The 21,792-nt window shown below is 39.6% G+C and overlaps 1 protein-coding gene across 3 annotated transcripts in view; it reads right to left on the bottom strand.

Moving 5' to 3' along the window:
- Positions 1–21,792, bottom strand: part of bahd1 (bromo adjacent homology domain containing 1) — a 52,617-nt gene that overhangs the window by 10,141 nt on the left and 20,684 nt on the right. Inside the window, exons 1-2 of one of the 3 annotated variants that reach the window (XM_017713456.2) lie at positions 8,216–8,550; positions 3,179–4,805 (exon numbers count right to left, since the gene is read on the bottom strand). In XM_017713456.2, coding sequence (XP_017568945.1) covers positions 3,179–4,787 — 1,609 coding nt within the window. In that variant the 5' untranslated portion in view covers positions 4,788–4,805; positions 8,216–8,550. Of the gene's footprint in view, positions 1–3,178; positions 4,806–7,454; positions 8,048–8,215; positions 8,551–21,792 lie in introns of those variants that run through there. The other 2 variants (XM_017713457.2, XM_017713455.2) reach the window with 2 other exon arrangements.

The raw sequence follows: 21,792 nt of genomic DNA, 5'->3' as shown, positions 1-21,792 counted from the left end.
TTAAACATCATATGAATACGCCAGCTGATGTTCACATTTTATGATTAATGAACATGATCATTATCATAATTTTAAAGAAAGTCTTTTCCTCGTCTTGAAAAGTTATTCCAAGGGTACCAGGTTTTAATCCTCCAGAGACAATATACATCATAAGTTCAGCAGACACAAGCACAGCAATTAACACTGTGTTTTGACTGTGACAAGAGAAAATCAAAGAAATGGGCCCAATTAGTACTTCAGACATTTGCTTCAATACAGTCAGCTTTGAAACAGGTGGACAAACTGAATCATCAGATTTGTTTATGAAACATAATAATTTAACTGCCAAAAATACACGCATGAATATATAATAAGAATGTAATAAACAAGCAGATGCATGAGACAACTGTCTGCTGGATGCAACAGCTACCACATTGTTCTTGAAAATTTAGGATCTGGTGTCTATATGACATTTCAGTGAAAGGGAACATCCCAGATGGTGATCGGAATGAATCAGCTTCTCAAGTCACCACGTGATGCATGTGATGATTTTCAGTGAACTAATGGGCGAGGAGGCAAGTGATCACACAGTCCAGCGAGAAGCACCTACATCATGTTAGCAGCCAGCGCAGCGCTGTATTCAGCAGGGAAAGAGAAGCCTCCTTTAAGTAGCTCTTAAATAGCTGGCAGTGTTAACCTGGCAGAAGGCTGATTTAATAGACCTCTCTTGGAATTCAAAATGTGACCATGCACTTAGCAATGACCCATCAACGGTCATGATGCAACATGTATGGCATGGAAATCGCGCTCCTGATATTTTCTGGCATTTTGCCAACGTATGTCAACCTCAAACATACATCCTGGTGATCCGGAATTTAACCCCAAGCTCGGACTCCAGTTGAGAGTCAAAGAGGTCCGACAGGCTATGGGATTCTACTTAACAGTTATTTACCTCCTTTCAAAGAGCCCTTGGAAGGAGTTGAAGCAGTGATACACTATTTCACTCTGTAATCACACTCCCTTATGAGGTCAGGAGGGCCATGGGCCAACACAAATAAGAGTTAACGACAAATGAGCTGTGGATCAATCCTTTCCGAACTGCTCGCTCGTCCTGGCCTCTCGGGGAGGAGACGAGAGGGAAAGCGCAGCTACTGCACATTCACTCAGCCGTGAAGCCTCTGTGTTATTACAAGGGGACTTGCATGCCTACAAACTACGGAAAGCACTGGCGGAGATATACACTAATGACTATATGATATAGATCGGTTTAATGGATGAAATGAGCCAATGCTGCAGTGAATTACCTCACGTCTGTCAATCCATCAATTTAATACAAGCTTACATTTAGGTTTTTTTTTTTTGAGGTTCAGGCACTCATTGAAAATACTGAAAGATTGTTTATTTATTCAGGAAATCCCCAGACTGGAATGCTGATTAACTGTTGTACTCCTTCATTAGAGTCTGGCGCAGAGAAAGTTGAAGTGATCTGAACATTCTGGAGGCCTCATTCGGATCATCTTTTCAGTGCGCACCCATATCGTTCTCCCTCCTACTTTGACTGCATTCTTTCTCTGTTATCATTCAAATGCACAGAGTTGGCTGCACTTCTGGTGCTGAAACAGCCCCCAGTGTGTAGGCACCTGTAGTCTCTAACTCTGTGAAGTGCTTCTGTACAGAAACTACATTAGTCTTCTGCCACTGTGCTGTGGTAAGCTGTAGTTATAATTATTAAATGTGCAAGCTGCAAGGTTCCATTTTGAGTAGGCAACATATTGTGTCATGGTATATTAGTCACTGTGGACCAGTTATTGAATGCATTCAGTGTATACTTGGTGCAATATGTACCTCCATTTCTAACACAGTTACACACATTTAAAACGTGCCTCAATTATGGGAAAGTACAGTGCTGTGCAGAAGCCAGAGATGGCCCTTCATTTATTAATATATATCACACTGAAAGCTTTTCATGTTTGAGAGAGGAAAAAAAAGATCTGAAAAAATCCACCTGTTTATGTCCATCCTTTCAGTGTTAGAAGATAACAAAACGCTATGAGCCTGAAAAAATGTGTAGCTATTAACAAGATGTTACTGAGAAACAGAGATGGACAAGAGAAAGTTTAGCAATTAAACAAGAAAGTTGCTGGTGTTCTCCAAACGATGAACTGGCCACCAAGAATCCAGACCTCAATATCTTTCAATTTTTGGAATTACTTGGACTGTGTGAAGCACAACCAACTTCCAAGACTGAACTTCAGAGGTGTAGAAAAATAGCCCTGCAGGTTTCTTTGAAAAATTGAAAGTGTCCCAAAAAGTATGGAAGCTGTAATAAAGGCAAAAGATGGACACAAAGTAGTGAGAAAATTTGGTATATTTAGTTGTTGAGATTTCTGTGTCATTTGCAGCTTTTTTCCTGACACTGAAAAATGAATAACTTGTATGCAACAGTCATTTGGTCTGGAAATTCAATAAATGAAGGGTGGTCCCTTACTTTTGCACAGCACTGGTTTTCTACCTCACTCTTTTCTTAGCTACGGTCAAACTGCAACGGAAGAGAGTAATGTGAGCACAGTAACTACTGAGAACGACTCCAAGTGTTAGATTACCTACTGATTAGCACAGATTAACTGAGAGTGAAATGTCAGGTTGAATAACTTGGCCCAGTGGTTAAAAAGCAACAAGGACTAGTCCTGCAAGGCTTTCGTGGCTGTGCAAAGGTTGGTAAGCAGTTGAGAGACCACAGCTGCCATCTTACAATGAACAGCCAGTTCAAGTCTCCTGCCAACAAAAATAACCAGCAGCCTGTCCACCTGTGGCAATTATTCACATTCAAACTAGCAGTGAAAAGACAGCACTGAACAGACAGCCACGGTGGAGTGGCTGCTTAAAGGGAACGAGGGATTTCATCATTCAATCTCAAGTCATTACTTTCTTTACAAGTCTTTGAAAACATCTCAATGGCTTTTATTTTCTTATTTTAGCCTTTTGTGTCTCACAATGTGTCAGGGAAGGCCTTAGGACTTGCCAGTTTGAGGTCTGAGTGAGCTCCTAAAGCTCTCTTAGAAATATATCCATATCCAGCTGCTAATTAAGGGTGCATTCTATTTAAATAGTTATGACACGATCTCTGAAGCCTCACTCAGGCTCGTTCTATTGAGATGCAAAAGGGAAACAGATTTTCATCCCATTTGCCTCGTCTTACCCATTTTGATTTTGTGGCTGCAGCTGGAGCATCCAGTGCTGAATGAGCATCCCCTGCTTGCGATGGGTTGAGGGGGTCTGTAGGCATAGCTGCTGATCCTGCAGGGTTCCCCATAACAGGTTCCCACAGAGTTGCAGTACGCTGGGTGAGGGATGCCTGAAGGGTGGGAAACTGGTGAGGGCAGTAGTTTGGGTCTCTGGACACCACTCGGGCACAGTGTAATAGGAGGTACTGAGGGAGTATGGGGTCCAGGACTTGTGCTCACAGGGAGTGTGGAGGACCCATGGTGGGCAATGTGCACGTAGTAACCAGGGTAGCAGGAATACGGGTGGGCGCCTATGGTCAAGGCTGGGTGTGTCAGTGCATGAGCAGAAGGAAGAAACCCCTTTACAGATGGCATAGAATGTTCTTCTGATTCAGGATATGCTTTCTGCCCAAGGAACAGGGCTAGTCGGTGGCAGTACTCCACAGAGCTCTCCTGGGAACAGCAGTAACAGGAATTCACATCAGCTTCAGTTTTCTCTTCTTTCACAGGCTTCAAGGAGTAGCCCAGCATGGACCTGCACTGGTAACCAGGCCTAATGAATCCATGCCCCCCTGCAGTGCCTTCCCACATCGCCTCTGATTGGAGGGCTTCTTTCTTGCAAAGATCACAGCACTGTTGCGATACTTGCAACTTGGTGGACTGGCAGGGTGTGTTTTGCTGCTGCTTTTTTGTCTTTACCTGGACTTGTTTCGTTCTCGCTCCTCCATTGCCTGGCTTGCAATCCGTTTTAACTCGACGCTTAGCTCCAGATGAGGTGCTAGTAAGCTTCAGCAGAGCAGCCGCGTTCAAACCCGCTAGACGTCTTGGAGCTGGACTATTTAGACTCAACTGGTCCAGATGTTCAGACTCTGTTTTTGCCTTTTTGGCTTTTTTGGAGTTTTTACTCTGCACTGTCTCTCTTGGATGAGCACGTTTTCGACCTTCTAGTGCTTTCCTAGAACTGTCAGTTTCACCTTTTGGATGTTCAGAATCCCCATTTGGAGGATTTGGCTGCTTTTTTGTGAGTTTTGAGGCCTGCTGAGGGTCCTCTCTAAATAATAACAGACTGTTGACTGCCTCCGCATTTAGAGAGGCCAGCCGTCGCTTGCGAGGCTCCAGGAGAAGTTCTGTATATAAGGCAGTTTTGTCAGGTTTCAGGTTGCTTTTTGGTCCAGGCGCTGTCCGGCAAGCTTTGCAGGTCTTCTTGCGACACTTGCAAGACAGTTTTTTCCCCTTCTTTGCCTTCATCTTCCGTTTTCCTTCTTTCTTAGACAAAGACTTCATGCTGCTCTTACAAGTCCTGCCGTCATCCACACGGGTCAGTACCACACAGCAGTTTAAGGTGCCCACTTCACTCATTCCCAGCCTTCCCCTGAGAGGATAAAGCTTCCTGTCATTATCTGCACTTTGCTCCTTTACTTCCTTATCTCCTCCTCTTTTGGAAGAACGTCTCCTCGTCTTCTTTTCTTGCACTGGGCACTCTGGCCAGGCTTTGCCCATGGTTTCAGCATGTGTCTGGCAGCTCACCTGCTCCCTGGATTCACTCTGATATCTGCAAGAATCCTTCTGCCGTGCATGGGTCATTAGTCTTCCATGCAGATCCTACAAGGAAAAAACAATGAAATGCACAAACTCAGCTATGTTGTGGTTATGCAGACCTGTGGACACATTAGTTGGTTAGTTAAAATTATGGTTTCTGTTACGGCTTTGGCTACTGGCTTCTGCAACCTTTATGGCTGACTACGCAAACTAAAAATGGATCTCATAGCTACATTATTAGCTTCACTGCTCTAAGATCTGTCACGCATTTTCTAAAACCTTTAGTTGAATATTTTGTATATGCTCTAATCAACTCCCACACATGTAAAATTATGCCTTTGTAAGTTTGTCTTCTTGTTTTGCTATGTTTAACTCTGCCTCAAGCAAAAGTCCATCTGTCTATGAGATGTGATTTACACATAGCACGTGGTAACAGAAAAAATATATATTTGTTTTTCAAGCAACCAATATTTTCAATTGGCAGCACAACTCGTACTTCACATGAAATGCAGCTGCTTAACAACAGACCTTGCATCAACAGCCACGCTTATTCTGCAGGTACTTCAAAACAAATTACCCTGTTAGAATGTTTAGAAACATTGTAAAGCGTGTCTCATAAACAAAATAAAGACAGCATCCCTGCTTCCTGAACCCATCTGACAGGCTAACCATATGGACAAAAGTGCAGGAGCAAACAATGCTCATTGTGATTACAGACAAGAAATAACTCTCCAAATGCCCTTATGTACATAACAGCACCAAACAAAACGCCTATGCTATGAAGAAAATGTAAACACAGAAGCAATTCAGCACAAAAGCCAGACTAAAAAGCAAGAAACTGAGGTTTATTTGATTTATGACTAATACAGTACACTGTTAACATACCCAGCCATTCAATAATGCATAATACACCAGCTTAGTGTTATCATAAAATAAAAACTACACTTTAAAACTCAATCCAATGCAAAACACTTACAGCTTTATAGGAATGTTTCAATTTGTCTAACACTTCTGCATCAAAATGAAGCTGTGTCAAAATGTTAGTTCAAGCCTTTTTGTAACATCTGTTTATAATTAGCATCTTCAATTGCACATGTCGAAATAGAGAAATCACCACACGTACACTCAGTCGAGCCTCTGTATTTACATCTAAATCTGCTATCTGAAAAAACTCATTAATAAAAGACGTAACAGTCCAAACTCAAGAGCAATTCGGGGAAAGGCTTAGTCTTTTTTAGGCCTATATTCTATTTAAATTGCACTGAACACCAATCAGAGCTGCATGCACTTAGAAAAGCGTGAAAGACAACCGTGCCACAAAAATTAGCTGAATAACAGGACACGTGTAAAAAAACAGATTTCTTCAGATACAAGTATGAATGCACGTTGAAAACGCCACAGAATTTGTTCTAAACAAAGTTAAACCCTTGAATAAACTGTCATTATGTACTTGGGATTTATCGATTCGTTTAAGGTCAAAATGTCAGAAACACACCTGAGACATTTAGACTAATTTGGCTTCATACGAAATTTAAAACTACCTTCTTTGACCTATTGACACGTTCTTAACATTAGCCTTTCATTCTATAAAGGGAGTTAGCGTCCTTGAGCGTTCCAGGCCAGCTCCCTAGCTTGACACAGGAGCCAATGGCTGTTTAGTCTTATTTGTCATCCTTTAGATTAGATGCGTGTCCTCTGTGTTTAATTAGTGCAGTCTAACTGCGCTCTACTAGCTATCTCAGATTGATTCTTTCAAATGGAACAAGCCTAGACAACTTAGACAAAATTCAGCAGTAATGCAGTCTTTTCACCCATCAGCAAGAAAGCCCCACTAGAGACATTCAATATAGATTTCAATTGCCGGTTAAGAATTCTCAAAAAAAAAAAAAAAAAACTCCAACTCCTTGAAATTCAACACTACAGAAGGAAAGCTAAACATGGCCAGGAAATGGCTTCCAAAGAAATGATTATTGTGGCATTTCCCCATGCCGATAGCCATTATTTTTCAGTTGTCCTGTTGCATACTGCTATTTTTGTTCACTCAGCCATGATGACAAATAATGAGGAGTAAGAAATCCATGGTTCAAACAAAACTGCCTGTACTTCATGGGGTTATCAGATGAGCAATGTATTCTACAGATGACATAAATGGATCAGGACGAATCTCACAGATCATGGATGACTGATAGTGGCAGAGATAACATTTACTGAAACAAGATAGCAGTCAGTCACAAGAAACCCACCAAAGAAAAACCATATGACTCAACTCCTGCAGTGAGCTTTGACAACACGCACTGATGGGGATGCAGTCACAGTACGGATAAAGTGAAAATGAAGTTATGCATGAAGTTAAACTATCAAGCAAGTTAAGCCCAAACCCACAACTGCAATGACATCATGCAGACATGCAGTAATGTATGTTAATATCCAATTAAACGGTATTCTCTCACTCCAGCTGCCCTGGTGTTGTTCCAAATTACAAAAGACGATTGAGCTTATTCAGGCCAAATCCCTTGGTTTTTCAAAATCTTGATTCATTTCAAATTAGCTGTGCTAGTTCCATTCCCATTTCAGAGGTGGCCAGTTGGGGTAGCCTTTCTGATAATTCACCAACCTTTGTTGTATTACATTAAGAACTGCTGCCAAAACTTAGCCCAGTGGCCAATAGCTTTTTTTTAGGCAGAGGGGCGTAAATAAAAAAAAAAGTATTACCAAAAGTGGACGGCTGAATGTGTCTGCTTGAGTGTTGTGTCTGGGAATATGGCTCCACAGACAAAGTAGCGTAGTTGATCTCACCTCCGCGCAAATCGGAATTAACTTTGAACCAAGTAATCTACCGAGGAATCGACTCGGTGCCTTTCATTTCCAGTCGCTGCTGGTGAAGGGGAGCAAAAATGCATCTGACGGAAAGGAGATGTAGACGAAAAGCCGCGTGCTCTTCGCTTTGATGAAATGATCGTGGGATGTGGAAAGCCCACGTTAGAGCCCTGAGAAGATGAAGCAGAGCTGGGCTCTGCGCTGGGCGCAGATCACGCAGGGCGTAGCACCGGGCTCGAAATGAAACGAGCTTTCAGAAGCGACACACAAACGCCGAAGCCCGAGCAGTACCACCAGCAGCAGCTCCAACGAGAGCAAATCTCATCCATCCAGTCCGTTTTCCCCACCACACCACCACCACCCGACCACGAGAGCCGACCGCCGAGCTGAGGAGGCTCTAGGAGCTCAGACGCTCACAAACCACACGACAAAAGAGCAGTTTCAGAGTCCAAACACGACCCAATCAAGGACTTAGGAAATCCGACAAAAGCCACAGGCTGCTGAATGTAGGCTATGTAAGGCTTCAGACGGGGTTATCTCTCTCTCTCTCTAACCCCCCTTCTTCTTCTCCTCCTCCTCCTCCTCCCCCCGGCAGAGAAGCAGCAAAGCAAACGCGCATAAACCAAAATAAAACCGATTAGCAAGGCTCGGTTTACCTCAGCGCTCACTCTTTCGGTCGTGCTCCGGCTGAAAAAGCATCCCGCTCCGAAGTTCCTCCGGTCGGGCTGTTAAAACGACACCGATGCTCGGCGGAGAAGCGAAACGAGGGGAAGCAGCTGACAAGACACGTTGAAGCGGTGACCTACTTCCGAAGTAGCACGCTCAGGGTAACGCTCACCAAACCTGCCGTAGCGCCGGGCAGCGGGAGAGATTCATCACCGCCTCTCTTCGGTTAAATATTAACAAACACACAGACACGGAGAGCAGAAGCGACCGGAGCTCGTCAGTTCTTAACAGTTTGTACGTAACGGAAGGGTCGCGCGCTGTTACGTAATGGACTGCCAATTCAGCCTCTCCCAAATCTCCCGAGACGCTGAGAGAGAGAGAGAGAGAGAGAGAGAGAGAGAGAGAGAGAGAGAGAGAGAGAGAGAGACGGACGAAAAAAAGTTTCGGGATGTCAACTAATAGTCTAATCCAGTCAGAGGCACAGAAAGAGAGAAAGAGAGAAAGCTCTCACCGGTAGCAACGCCCAAATGAAAGTTCTCCCCTCCCTTTGCAGAGTCTTACTTCAGATGCAGTTTGAGTGTCTTCTGGAATAAACGGGGACACTCACTCTCTCACAGCCTCATCATGATTCAGCTATGTCAATGTCTTCATTTAGAAAAAAGTCCTCATTCTTTCCTCTCCTGTACATCTATCTGCATTGCTGCTGTGTGACTGAAAGCCGGTCTGTTCGTCTAAAAATACACACGGAGCTTTTAAATAGGGGGCTGTGATGTGAGGGTAAACAGTAGCCCACTAATAGACTCAATGAATGTGGTGTCAGGAGTGAGATTGAGATTTATGCACAGCACAGCCTGCTGAACTACTGATGACAGTAATGCACGTTTTTAATGATACAAAGCCATTTCAGTGATTTAGTCCATCAGTTAAGCACTGAAATACTACAAGTCCTTCTCTCACTTGATATTCTTGCATCTGCAGTGAAAAACAAAACAAAAAAATAGTAAAAAAAAGTGAACAAACAAGCATTAGGCCCAGCTACTACTACTGGTCCATTAAGTATAACCATTTGTAAGCACACCACTGGTTCATAATGTGCTGAAAAGCATTCTGAAGGGAACGCACTGTGCTGTTTTTGCTGGATGCTACAGAAGAACATACTGTCTTGTTCAGACTTTTTAAGTCAATGAATCACACAATTCACACAGTTTCACACAGAGGCAAATTTCGGCAAACTCCTTTGACCAACAACTGACGGTCATTAGACGGACATTAACTGTTAAGCAGTAAGCCTAAAATCACACGACACATCAAAATATCACTTACAAACTGAATAGTGACAGCACTCAAATCTGAAATCTGCTGAACAATGTTTGAAGCCATTGTAAAATATCTGATGCACTAAACAGTGAATTTTGTCTTAACATACAGAGATATTAAAATGTGTTCATTGTATAGACCATGGAATGCAGCACAAAATAGCGCCAAAGTGTAATAATCTTACCCAACGCAAGACCTGTTTTGTTTAAACTGAGGGGCTGACAGCTATAATATGTTCATGATTATATAAGCAAAAGCTAAGCTGACAAAATGACTGGAATATACAGTATTCTAAGTATGTTCTAAAGTTCTAACAGTTATATGTGCCACTATTACGGGTTAAAATGAACATAAAAGCCAAGACAGGGCCTATAAAATAAAACATGAAACATGGCTAGCTTTGGCTCAACTCTATCTCAGTAGCTCTCGAAAGTTGTGTACAATCTTTAAAAAGTTTCAGATGAACTTGCCTAGGAACAACTGTAAAATGAATGTTTTTTTAACCTACACTGTTAGAAATAAACGTACTATGCAGGTACATGATTCATTCATCAAGGTACAAATAATGTAAGCGAATGTATTAAATTTAGCAAAAAAAAAAACAAACTGTAATTGTCAATTGTCAATAACTGTAATTATTGAAATAAATTTCAATACCCAAGTTATCAGTCTTATCAGCATCAAGCCAATAAGCAAGCCTGTTCCAATATCTAGACTGCTGACTGGCTTGTTAATATATTACAAACATCACCAGACTGAACAAATAGAAATTCAAACAGCAGGTCCCAGCCTTCAGAATCCAAGACTGCTAGGTATGACACTGTATCAACACTTTTTTTTTCCAATTTGTAACCTTATTACAATTATTTGAAATCAACAAAGAAAAAAGAACAAAAGTGTGTGTTCATTTTCTTTTTCGTTCAATTGGATTTATACTGTAGGTACAGGAATGTTTTAAATAGAATTTTCAGTACTGATCTAAAGTCTAAAACGACCCTTCCAAACTAGGTCTTGTGCTGTTGTTAAGAGTCTCATTTTCTCTGTAATTTATCATTTTTTATTATCTGGTGTTGGAAACTCCAGAAATTGTCTGTTCCTTTTATTTCCTAGTGACTTTCCACCTTTCTTATGAAAGTGGATTATCTCATATCTAATCATCTCAGAAATATCTCCTGAAAAATAAATAACATACTTTATGGCTATTTTGACTGGAAATCAACCAAAAAAAAGTTTTGCGCTGTACTGTAAATCTGACCTAAAATCTCCAAAAACTGGCACAATCTGAGAAACAGTATTTAAAGCTTTCATCTTTGAGAGGTGAAACAAACTCCACTCTTGCTTCAGATCTGGAAAAAAAAAAATAAAAAAAAATCACAGATGTTGTTGTCCATCCTTACACTGTGAGAAGACAAGAACACTATGAGTCTGAAAGGATGTGTAGCTGTTAAGAAGCCTTTACTGAGAAAAGGAAAAGGAAAAAGAAAGGAAAACAAAAGAAAAATTGCAAACCAAAAACAATAGACTGACCACCCCGGAGTCCAGACCTCAACATCACTGAATGTGTTTGGGGTTACTTGGTTTGTGAGCTCAATATGCAACCAACATCTAAGACTGAACTTCGGAGGTGTGGAAAAATATCCCTGCAGATTTCCTTGAAAAACTGAAAGCAAGTATGAAAAGATTAGAAGCTGTAATAAATGCAAAAGGTGGACATACTAAATACTGACAAAACGATCGTATACATAGTTGAGGCTTCTGTGTAATTTTCTGCTTTTTTTCTTGCTGAAATTAAATAGCTTGTACATAATGTCTACTTTGCCTGGAAATCAAACAAATGAAGGACATACTCTGACTTTTACAAAGTACTGCATATTTTTTATATACTTAATACTTGGAATTGAATTCAAAGCACTAGTATATTTAGAACACTACCCAGCCCTAGACACACATCTCTCAAACATGTGAGCTGTAATTCATATGCTTAAGACAGCATCCTATTAAACCAACAAAAGGACAGAGGCTTACTCATCCTTTCTAACACTGCAGCGGATTCCAAATCTGAGTCTTTCCTCATTAAGAGTGAAGAGACGGTTCTGAACTGAACTGTTTTCCAAAAGTGGCTCTCCACGCTGAATAAAAGCCTGAGGAGCCTTTAACACTGATGGGTGTGGCTTGGGACTCTCATGGCCTTCATAAGACTGACCTTAGCAACGGAGTGGGCAGCATTAGTCATCTGATTCACCATAACATACTGCACTCATATCAAGCACCTATCAAAGTCCATTAGTGCTGAGAGGGGAAAGGGCTGCATGCCAGTCTTCTTGCATCCATAAGAATAACTGCAGAAGTGAATGAATTAATGAATAAATGAACAAATGGACAAATTAATGAGTGAGTGAATGTTCTGCTGGGATAAGTATCTTTTACCTGGCATTATGAAGATGTTCACCATGAACTAATTCCTTGCATGTGATACAGGAGAAACATGTGGATTTATCACTCCATTTAGTTGAAAAATCCAAGAAAAGCGAACGAAATATCAAAAAGAGTGCAAACATCATTCATTTAAGCTATTAGGAGGCCAACGCTTACCCTCACACTACTGTCATCTCACTAGAATTGTCAGTGACATAAACGACCTGGGTTTAACATCCAGGAATATGGAAATTGTTAGATGATGCCCCGCCATTATTTTTTCATGTACATATCTTTCCATATGGATAAATAAACAGCTATAAATGCAAATTACATTACAGCCTTGTCACTTTTGTGCCATAATTGTGGAATGTGAATAATCAAAAAGTTTAGTGCAGTTAAACTGCTGCTCGCTAGGAGACAGAGGCTGTTAGCATTAGCTTAGCTAGCATATAACAGCTCTGCTCATCACAGAACACGTTCGATTCTAAATTGCTGACACAAGTTTAGATGAAGATTCAAATCTGAGGGAGTAAAGTCAAGCAACTGGAGCTGAAGGGACAGGAGATTGGGATTAAAACTGTTCTGTAGCTTGATTGGCCAACTTAACGCTAGTTCAGAGAGAAGGCTACAGACCCAAACAGTACACGCCTGACTGAACTGGTGCGCCGCTGATAGAAGTTTAGATGATAAAAAATATTGTCTGAGACTGTAAAAGTCAAACAACTGATGGTGGAGTGACAGAAAGCCATGTTCTGTGGTGTTCGGGACGGTAGTGTTTTTGATAAGCTAGCAAACGTTTAGTTAACAGACCAAACATGACAGCATAGGCTTGGTTCCAGTCCTGAAGCTAAAACGACACTCGTTTAGGGAATCTGAGAGCGCAGTCGACTGATTGGTGTTAAGAGCGAGAGATAAATCGAGCATGTTGTGTGGTTCGTCACTTATGCTCCATGCTTAAATTTTTCCTGGCTCTGATTTTTTGCCCTTCTTTCCACCTATTGTGATGTTGAAATGGCTGTTGAAATGTTGAACAGAAATTTGACAGAAATCATCATTTTGAAATACTGTCATTATTTTTAAATCCTGGCATCGTTTTGAAATACTGCGGTATGCCTTATCATTACACCACCCAACCCATTTTCACGCGTAAGAATACGAGTGTCTTCCTATAGTGTGAAATAAACCACCAAATGAACAATGGATTTTTAAATCGATGGACGATTTTAACCATCACTGGGAGCTATGAACAGGGTAACTCTTAACCATTCCTAGGGCACAAGTCTAATTGTACATGAGAATTAAATGAGCAGAAAAAATGTAGACATTGATATGCATATCAAGAAGTACAGATAACTAACTCAAAGCAAAGCTGCATGTCGACCTAATAATATTGTGTCATTTGACGATCTGTTTGTGCAATTAGGATTCAGTAGTTTGGTCAGCGTGTGACATAGTCAGTGTAACATTCTATTAATTTGCATGCTGACATTTGAAGAGTGGAGCTGTCAAAGACACAGCGCTGAAAAGTGCTAAGGTTAACGCAGTGAGTCACCACCCACGGTGCTGCAGCCCTGCCCTGACTGACACCAACTCACTGGGCAAAGGTTCAAACGATCCCCAGCATCTGGCTTTAAAAGAGCCTCGTTAGCAGCAATTATACACCTGAAGTGCTCAGGGTCTCTTCAGTACAATGGTGGTGTCGAGTTGTGTGTGATGCTGATCAAATTCAGTTTCAGATTCTTTTCAATATCACAGTATTTAATTCAAATTTGATCAAAATCATAATAATAATAATAATAAGGCCACTTTGTTGTGCTGCCTATCCCAACAACAAATAGTTTGTCTTTAATATTCCCTGAAGTTGGTATTTTGGAAAAACAAGGAAAAAGTAAAAAAATAACTTAATTATTTCTCACCTAATCCACAATTTACTCATATAGTATTGTAAATTTACTCGATTTGATCCAGGTGGTACAATTTTTGATTCGAAATAATTTTAGTTTACATGTGAGAGCCTTTGGACCAAAAGGGTTCCTTTTAATGTCATTAACATATTTCAATAAAAAAAAATTTTAAATCACTTTATATCTACATCTATTTGAAAAAATGGTCTAAAAGGAAAGAAATCACTAGAACATTTTAGTTTTCGCAATACACACACACACACACACACACACACAACTCACAGAAACTGTGTGTGCTGTACAGGAGAATTGAATCCACTACATTAGGAATAAATTCTTCAAGGATTTATTGAGATATTGGCCCATTTTATCAACTTGTGAAAAATTATTCATTTGACATGAAATAAAATTAATCTGTTATCTAATAACATAAAATAAAAGTTATCTGTAAAATTTCAGAAACTGTGTGTGCTGTACAGGAGAATTGAATCCACTACATTAGGAATAAATTCTTCAAGGATTTATTGAGATATTGGCCCATTTTATCAACTTGTGAAAAATTATTCATTTGACATGAAATAAAATTTTAAATAAAATACGTAAAATGTACAAAATAATCATTTTGGACCAAAGATGCTGTAACCAAATCAGGTGACCAGTATCATTTTGAAGTAGGAGTATAAATGAGTTAATAAAGATAATGAGCTGATGCTTCTTGAGTATTGCTACTCAACACTAAAAGAATGTCTTGTAAATCTGACATAGCTTTGTTCCGTTTTATTTTTTTTAACAACTACTCACTGCTGTCCGAAGAAAACCTTTTATCTCCATTTAGTTGTCACAGCTCTTTACACTGTGTGTGAATTTAATGAAGAACGGACCAAAAGAAATGTCCCAAAATGACTTGGAAAAAGGTCTGGATCCATTGACTTCCAATAAAAGTACAGTAGTTTTTTTTTTTCTTTTTCCTGTAAAGTTATAATTTTGGAGATGAGGTTTTCTCCTGACAACAGTGTATTGTTTTTACAATACTACTGCATTATGTTAATAGGTGTGTTTCAGCCTGGACTGAGAGAGGTTGGAAAGTGCTTATGTAAAATTTAATTATGTTTCTGGCACAGAAAATCAGACAAACTTCATAAGAGTACCTTAACAAAAAAAAATAAAACGCAAGAAATCCATAGGATATGGGCCGTTTCACTAGGCTCTGATTATGTTTGTAACAGTTTGGTTTGGCTTAGAAATAAATAGACGTACTCCAACGAACCTTTTTCAGTACCTCCTGCATTGACCTCCCCAAAACAAACCCCCCAAAGTTAGATCTGTTAGAATTTATCATTTAAAATCCCATTTGAGCATTAGAGTGAAGCACATCTGAGCACAAGTGAGCACATCTTCTCCAAAGAACACACTTAAATTGGGAAAATTCCTGAAACTTTTCTATTTTTTTGCAGAGTTTAACATATTGGAAAAAACATACAACATAAAAAGGGCATAACTTTTGTACAGGTCACATTTTGCACTTTATTTTTTTTTCCCCAATACATTAAATTCAGCAAACAGTAATTGAGCATTAAAATATGCAGGAGTGTCTTCTATGCAGACGATGAGCTGACTTATTTTCATTTAGAAAAGCAGCAAAACATAGACACTGATTGCTCACACCACTTCAGGTGATTGTCTGAGATGCACTGGAGACCCAGCTGGGGCAAGTGTAAACAGATTTGTTTATTCAAGCCACATACAGAATCTTTACTTCTCTCAAACTGAACTGTTAATGAGAGTTAATCATGATCACAATCAAACATAAAGCTGCATCCAACAGCTCCCGTCACCTGTTTCAGCGAGAAACATCATTATGAAAGGTGATGACAATAACTGATACTGTCAAAAGTGATCAAAGGTCTTTGCAGATCTGATGCTTGCCTGTGTAGTGGGTCAACTATATATGCTGTTTCTGTTGGAGAGGAAGACCTTACACTATAGAAAGACTTTAGCTATTTGACTCAGAACCAAAAAAACACAAACTTCTTTAGGTACTGTTCACAGTCTGAATGGCGACCCCTGAGAATCATTTTATTCTGAGCATTGCTGTAAGGGCTTTAACAAAAAGAAAGAGAAGAAGAAAGAGGAGTACACTTATAAATATGGTTATTTTTTTTTTTGGAGCAAACTGTCTTGGTGATTCCAACGTCAAGCCACTGTGCAAATACATGAGGTAAATTATTTCTACTTAGTGAATGAAGAGGAAGCATGGTGTCTTATTAAGACAGCACTGAGAACACTGAAATATTATTTAACCTCAGCTATCCTGGTTAGTCTAGCCCAGGGGTCAGCAACACGCAGCTCTGGAGCCGTATGCAGCTCTTTTACTGTTCCTTCACAGCAGAATTACATTTTTAGGTAAAAATAAAATAATCCTCCTTTGCAGTAAAATAAGTCATCGTTCATACACAGTTTTAACAACAAAACTGTCCGAAATGCTGGAATTACACTTGCAGACTGCTCGTCACAGCAATGCAGACATTAGTCTTGCCTAGCTAGTAGCTAACGAAAAGGCAACGAAAGAGAGCAGGGATGAATTGATCATTTGGAGACAAATGGACATACTTGCATTTATAAATACTCACCTGGTTTCCTGATACGTTTAATCTGCATGCAACAAGAAACTGTCAAAACACCAAAAAGTCACAAAGCTAAAGTCAGCTTGTGGTTCGCCAGCTTCTTTTCACGTTCCACCTTAAAAGTGCTTTTGGCCCTTTCTTATTTTTTCCATATATTAAAAATGCCAGCTGCCATTTACAGAACAGAAACAATCCAAAATAACATGGTACCAAATCTTGTTGTATTAACTTACAGTGTAAGTAAATCATGCGCTTTCCTTCTTCTGTAAAGTTACTTCTATAAAAACTGAACCATAACGATATACATGAACTTTTTAAGTGCCCATACGACCAGCGTTTCTCCAGAATATCCTGGCTTCTGTTTGGGTCTTCAGGCTTCTGAATGGCTTGTTTGGGATTCTTCTGATTGTATCTATCCAGCCATCTTGTAGAAGAGAACGACCATCTTGTAGCTGGTTGTCCTCTTCTTACCTTTAGGTCTTCCAAGCAAATTTGTCTTTTAGAATGAACTGGTGTTTCTGAGAATATGTCCAACATAAGCTTCAGTTTAGTTATCTGGGCTTGGAGTGAGAGGTGAGGCTTGATTTATTTGAGGATTTGTTTGTTTTCTTTGTCGTCCAAGATACTCTCATAAGTCACTGCCAACACTAAAGTTCAAAGGCATCTACATTTTTTCTCTCTCGCTTGTTTATTGCCCAGCTTTCACATCCATGAAGAACCACAGAGAAGACCACAGCCTGGATTATTCTGACCTTTGCAGAGACCGATCGCTGCATTTGAAGATCTTTCCAAGCTCCTTCATCCTTGTTCTGCCGAGCTCCAGTCTTTGTCATATTTCTTGAGTGCTTGTTCTCTGTTGTTTCCACATCTTCTCCATCAGAGCTATACAAGAACTTTCTCAACATTTCATTTGAGCTCCATTCACCAAGATCTTCAAGTTTTTCTTAAATTAGTTCTCAAGAAAGGTTCTAAGAAAAAGTCTACATCAGATTCATGACATTTTAAAACTCAGAATTGTTCACACCTTTGTGCTCTTGAGTGTGTGTAGATTCTGTTCCTACTGAAGACCAAATCCCAAGAAAATATGGTGAATGCCAGAATCTTCGTGAAAACTGCGCACATGGGTTTAAGAAGAATTTTTTCTCTTAAGAACAGTTTAAAGAACAAGAATATGAGGCCCATAGCTCTTTAGTGAAGTATTCACAATATGCTTTTCTGAGGATATCGTCAGTCCTTGAATAGCACTGATCAACTCCATGTTTCATTACATTCTTTAGCCATGTGTAACTGGATTTAGAGCAGCATGGTAAGCATCATATTCTATCATTATACCCCTTGATTTTCATAGTTTTCTTTAAAGGGCACCTAGCATGGAAAACTAAATTTTCCAGAAACAAAATTATTTTTTGGAACAAAAAAGTTTGATGTAGACAATATATATTGTTAAAGTTACTTAGCTTTGGTACATTTTAGTACATGCTATTCACTCCACAGTCCATTCAAGGCATATACAAAAATAAGCTGCAAAATATTCATTTCCATATACGTTACATACAGTAACAGAAACACACAATTTAATTTAATGCCTAAAGAGATGCTGGAAAATGTTCATGTAAAATTAATATAGAATTATGACAATGATTATGTTTTTGGAACACAAAAAAAACGACACAAAACACTAGATGACATCAGGACAATTGTGGCTGTTTTTTGTCTGTTTCAGCAAGGCCAGGGCAACAGGGCGATGTAATCAGATATTATCTTTGATTGGCAAGTAACTCGATGATGATGGTAAAAGGAAATAATCGCCATATTGAGAACCTGACCGAGAACTAGAGAGGATTAATTTACCATTAAAGAGCTTGTTAAATTCCGTTCAGAGGGAACAGAGGCGTGAAGAGATAGAGATAAAGTAAGAGGTTGTTAAGAAGCTGTCTGTTAACTCTCTTTTCTAACTGTACCTGCCGCACAGCTTCTCACCTCCTATTTATTTTATTTTACGTTAAGTTTAGCTTGAGTGTGTGGAATCGAAAAAAATGGCAACTTGTTTTGGAACTTCAGTGTGACGGACTGCCAAGCAACCAAAAAGTGACTGGTTGTTAACCTACAGCAGGTAAATTAGCTTCAGCCTTAGAAATGTTAGAAGTAGAAAAGGGTCCAGGATCAGAATCAGAAAATGTAACAAAGAAAAATTGCTGCATTTTCTGTACAGTTTAAGTGTCCTAGTTAAATTAATAATAGTTAAATTATGAAAATTGTAAAAATGTAATACAACGTGGATTTCCAAAAGGTGTCTATAGTTTAACTTTGTTATAACGATTTTATAATGTAAAGCTTTGGAAACTGCTTGAGGTCTGAAATTTCTCCAGCAGGTATCGCCATGAATCTGCACCAGAAAGAGATCCTGAATGCACATTTGCAGTAAAATCTGTTAAAATGAGGTGACGTAGTTTTCACAAGATGCTGTGTTGCTCAGTATTATTTGAAAAGTGATTGAATGTGTTATAGATTAAATCAAACAACAAACAAATTTAAATAAATTTACATAAAAAAGTAAACTGAAGTTAGAACAGAAATTAGGCTAAAGCTGCACAGGGCCGTATGTATTGGGAGGGGTGGATAATCGACCATCACAGGATGTTTACACAAAATATCATGCCAATTATTTTTAGACATCACCTAGTCCTTCCAACTAATCAAAATAAATAATGTATTGCATACTGTAAATGTTCAACAAAAAGAGCAACGACATAGACCCTTACACAGCTTGTTACAGTATTATTAGAGTGCAACAGAAAAAGGCGGTAAAGAAGGCTTTTCAAGTACAATTTTCATGTTTACTACGGTTAAGAAAGAACCTTATACAGGGCCATGAAAATGTGTTTGCTCCCCTTCTAAATTAAATCTATTTTTGCACTTCTCACAATGAATGGATTCAGATCCAAATACAAAATGTAATATAAGACGTGTTGTGAGGGAACATAACACACGGTTTTTAAATGATTGTTTCATTTACAGAGGATAAAAGTTTTGCAACATCTGTATCACCCAAATGAAAAATGAATTTCCCCTGAAGTTTAGCAGTAAAAATTGCAACCCAATGCTTCCTATATGGAGATCAGTCTTTCACATCACTGCAAAGAAATTTTGGTCCACTGTTTTTTTTTGCATGGTTACTTTAATTCATCCACACTGGAGGCCTTTCGAGCATAAACTGCCCATTTAAGCTCCTGCCACAGCATCTCAAAGAGCTTTCAAGGCAGGACTTTGACCACTGTAAACCTTCATTTTGTTTCTTTTGAATCTTTCTGAGATAGACCTGCTCTTTTACTTCAGATCATTGTCTGACTGCATATCCCAACATGCACTTAAGGTTCAAATCACAAAACATTCTCCTGTAGGATTTTTTTTTGGCAGTGAGCAGAATTCAGGGTTCCACCAATTATAGCAAGTCATCCATTCCCTGAAACAGCAAAGCATCCCAAAATCATCATACTAGCACTGGCATATTTTCCTGGTGGTATGATGCTCGTATTGTGGAATGCTGTGTAAGCTTTATGCCAGATGTAATGGGAGCCGTCTTCCACAAAGTTCCAATTTCAACTTAGAACATTATTCCAAAAGGCCTGGGGGTCTTCAAAGTGTTTAGCAAACATAAAGCAAGCCTTATTGTTCCTCTTGGTTAGCTGTGATTTTTGCCTTGCAGCTCTCTCATGGATACCGTTTTTGCTCAGTCTCTTTCTAAAGATGGTATCAAGAATTTTGACTTTGGTTGGCTGGGTTCTTTTGTGACTTCCTGGATGATTCTTGCTGTTCTAAAAAAAAAAAAAAACAGGAATTTTGCTAGGCTGAACATTTCTGGGAAGATTCACCATTGTTCACAGCTTTCTCCATTTAGAGGTAATGGCTCTCTCTGCGGTTCACTAAACTCACAGAGCCTTAGAAATTACTTCGTTATGGCTCTTTCCAGACTGATATATTTCAGTAACTTTCTCATCTGTTCTAGAAATTTCTTTTGATTGTGGCATAGTGTGCTGCTCGTTGAGACCCTTTAGCCCACTTCACATATATATATATATATATATATATATATATATATATAGGGTGGGCCATTTATATGGATACGCCCAAGGAGTGGTTGGTGATATTAACTTCCTGTGTGTGGCACATTAGTATACGGGAGGGGAAAACTTTTCAAGATGGGTGGTGACCATGGCGGCCATTCTGAAGTTGGCCATTTTGGATCCAACTTCAGTTTTTTCAATGGGAAGAGGGTCGTGTGACACATCAAACTTATTGAGATTTTCACAAGGAAAACAAGGTGTGCTTGGTTTTAACGTAACTTTATTCTTTCATGAGTTATTTACAAGTTTCTGACCACTTATAAAATGTGTTCAAAGTACTGCCCGTTGTGTTGGATTGTCAATGCAACCCTCTTCTCCCACTCTTCACACACTGATAGCAACACCGCAGAAGAAATGCTAGCACAGGCTTCCAGTATCCGTAGTTCAGGTGCTGCACATCTCGTATCTTCACAGCGTAGACAATTGCCTTCAGATGACCCCAAAGATAAAAGTCTAAGGGCGTCAGATTGTGAGACCTTGGGGGCTGTTCAACTGGCCCACGACGACCAATCCACTTCCCAGGAAACTATTCATCTAGGAATGCTGACACCCATAATGTGGTGGTGCACCATCTTGCTGGAAAAACTCAGGGAACGTGCCAGATTCCAAAGTGGAACCAAGCACACCATTGTTTTTCTTGTGAAATTCTCAATAGGTTTGATGTGTCACACGACCCTCTTCCCATTGAAAAAACTGAAGTTCGATCCAAAATGGCAAACTTCAAAATAGCCGCCATGGTCACCACCCATCTTAAAAATTTTCCCCCTCCCACATACTAATTTGCCACAAACAGGAAGTTAATATCACCAACCATTCCCATTTTATTTGGGTGTATCCATATAAATGGCCCACCCTGTGTGTGTATATATATATATATATATATATATATATATATATATATATACACATATATATTGTTCTTCTTTCGGCTGCTCCCTTTAGGGGTCTTGTCCTATCCACTGCCTCCTCTACTTTTACACCAACCATCTCCATGTCCACCTTCACTACATCCATAAACCTTCTCTGAGGTCTACCTCTTCTCCTTCTACCTGGCAGCTCCATCTCCAACATTCTTTGCCCAATATATCCACTATTCCTCCTCAACACATGTCCAAACCATCTCAACCTGGCCTCTCTGGCTTTATCTCCAAACTGCTCCACCTTCACTGTCCCTCTGATC

Source organism: Pygocentrus nattereri, chromosome 10, assembly GCF_015220715.1.
Source record: "Pygocentrus nattereri isolate fPygNat1 chromosome 10, fPygNat1.pri, whole genome shotgun sequence".
Taxonomy (NCBI): domain Eukaryota; kingdom Metazoa; phylum Chordata; class Actinopteri; order Characiformes; family Serrasalmidae; genus Pygocentrus; species Pygocentrus nattereri.
Note: the sequence above shows the minus strand (reverse complement) of the source record. Positions and strands in the feature narration are given on the sequence as shown.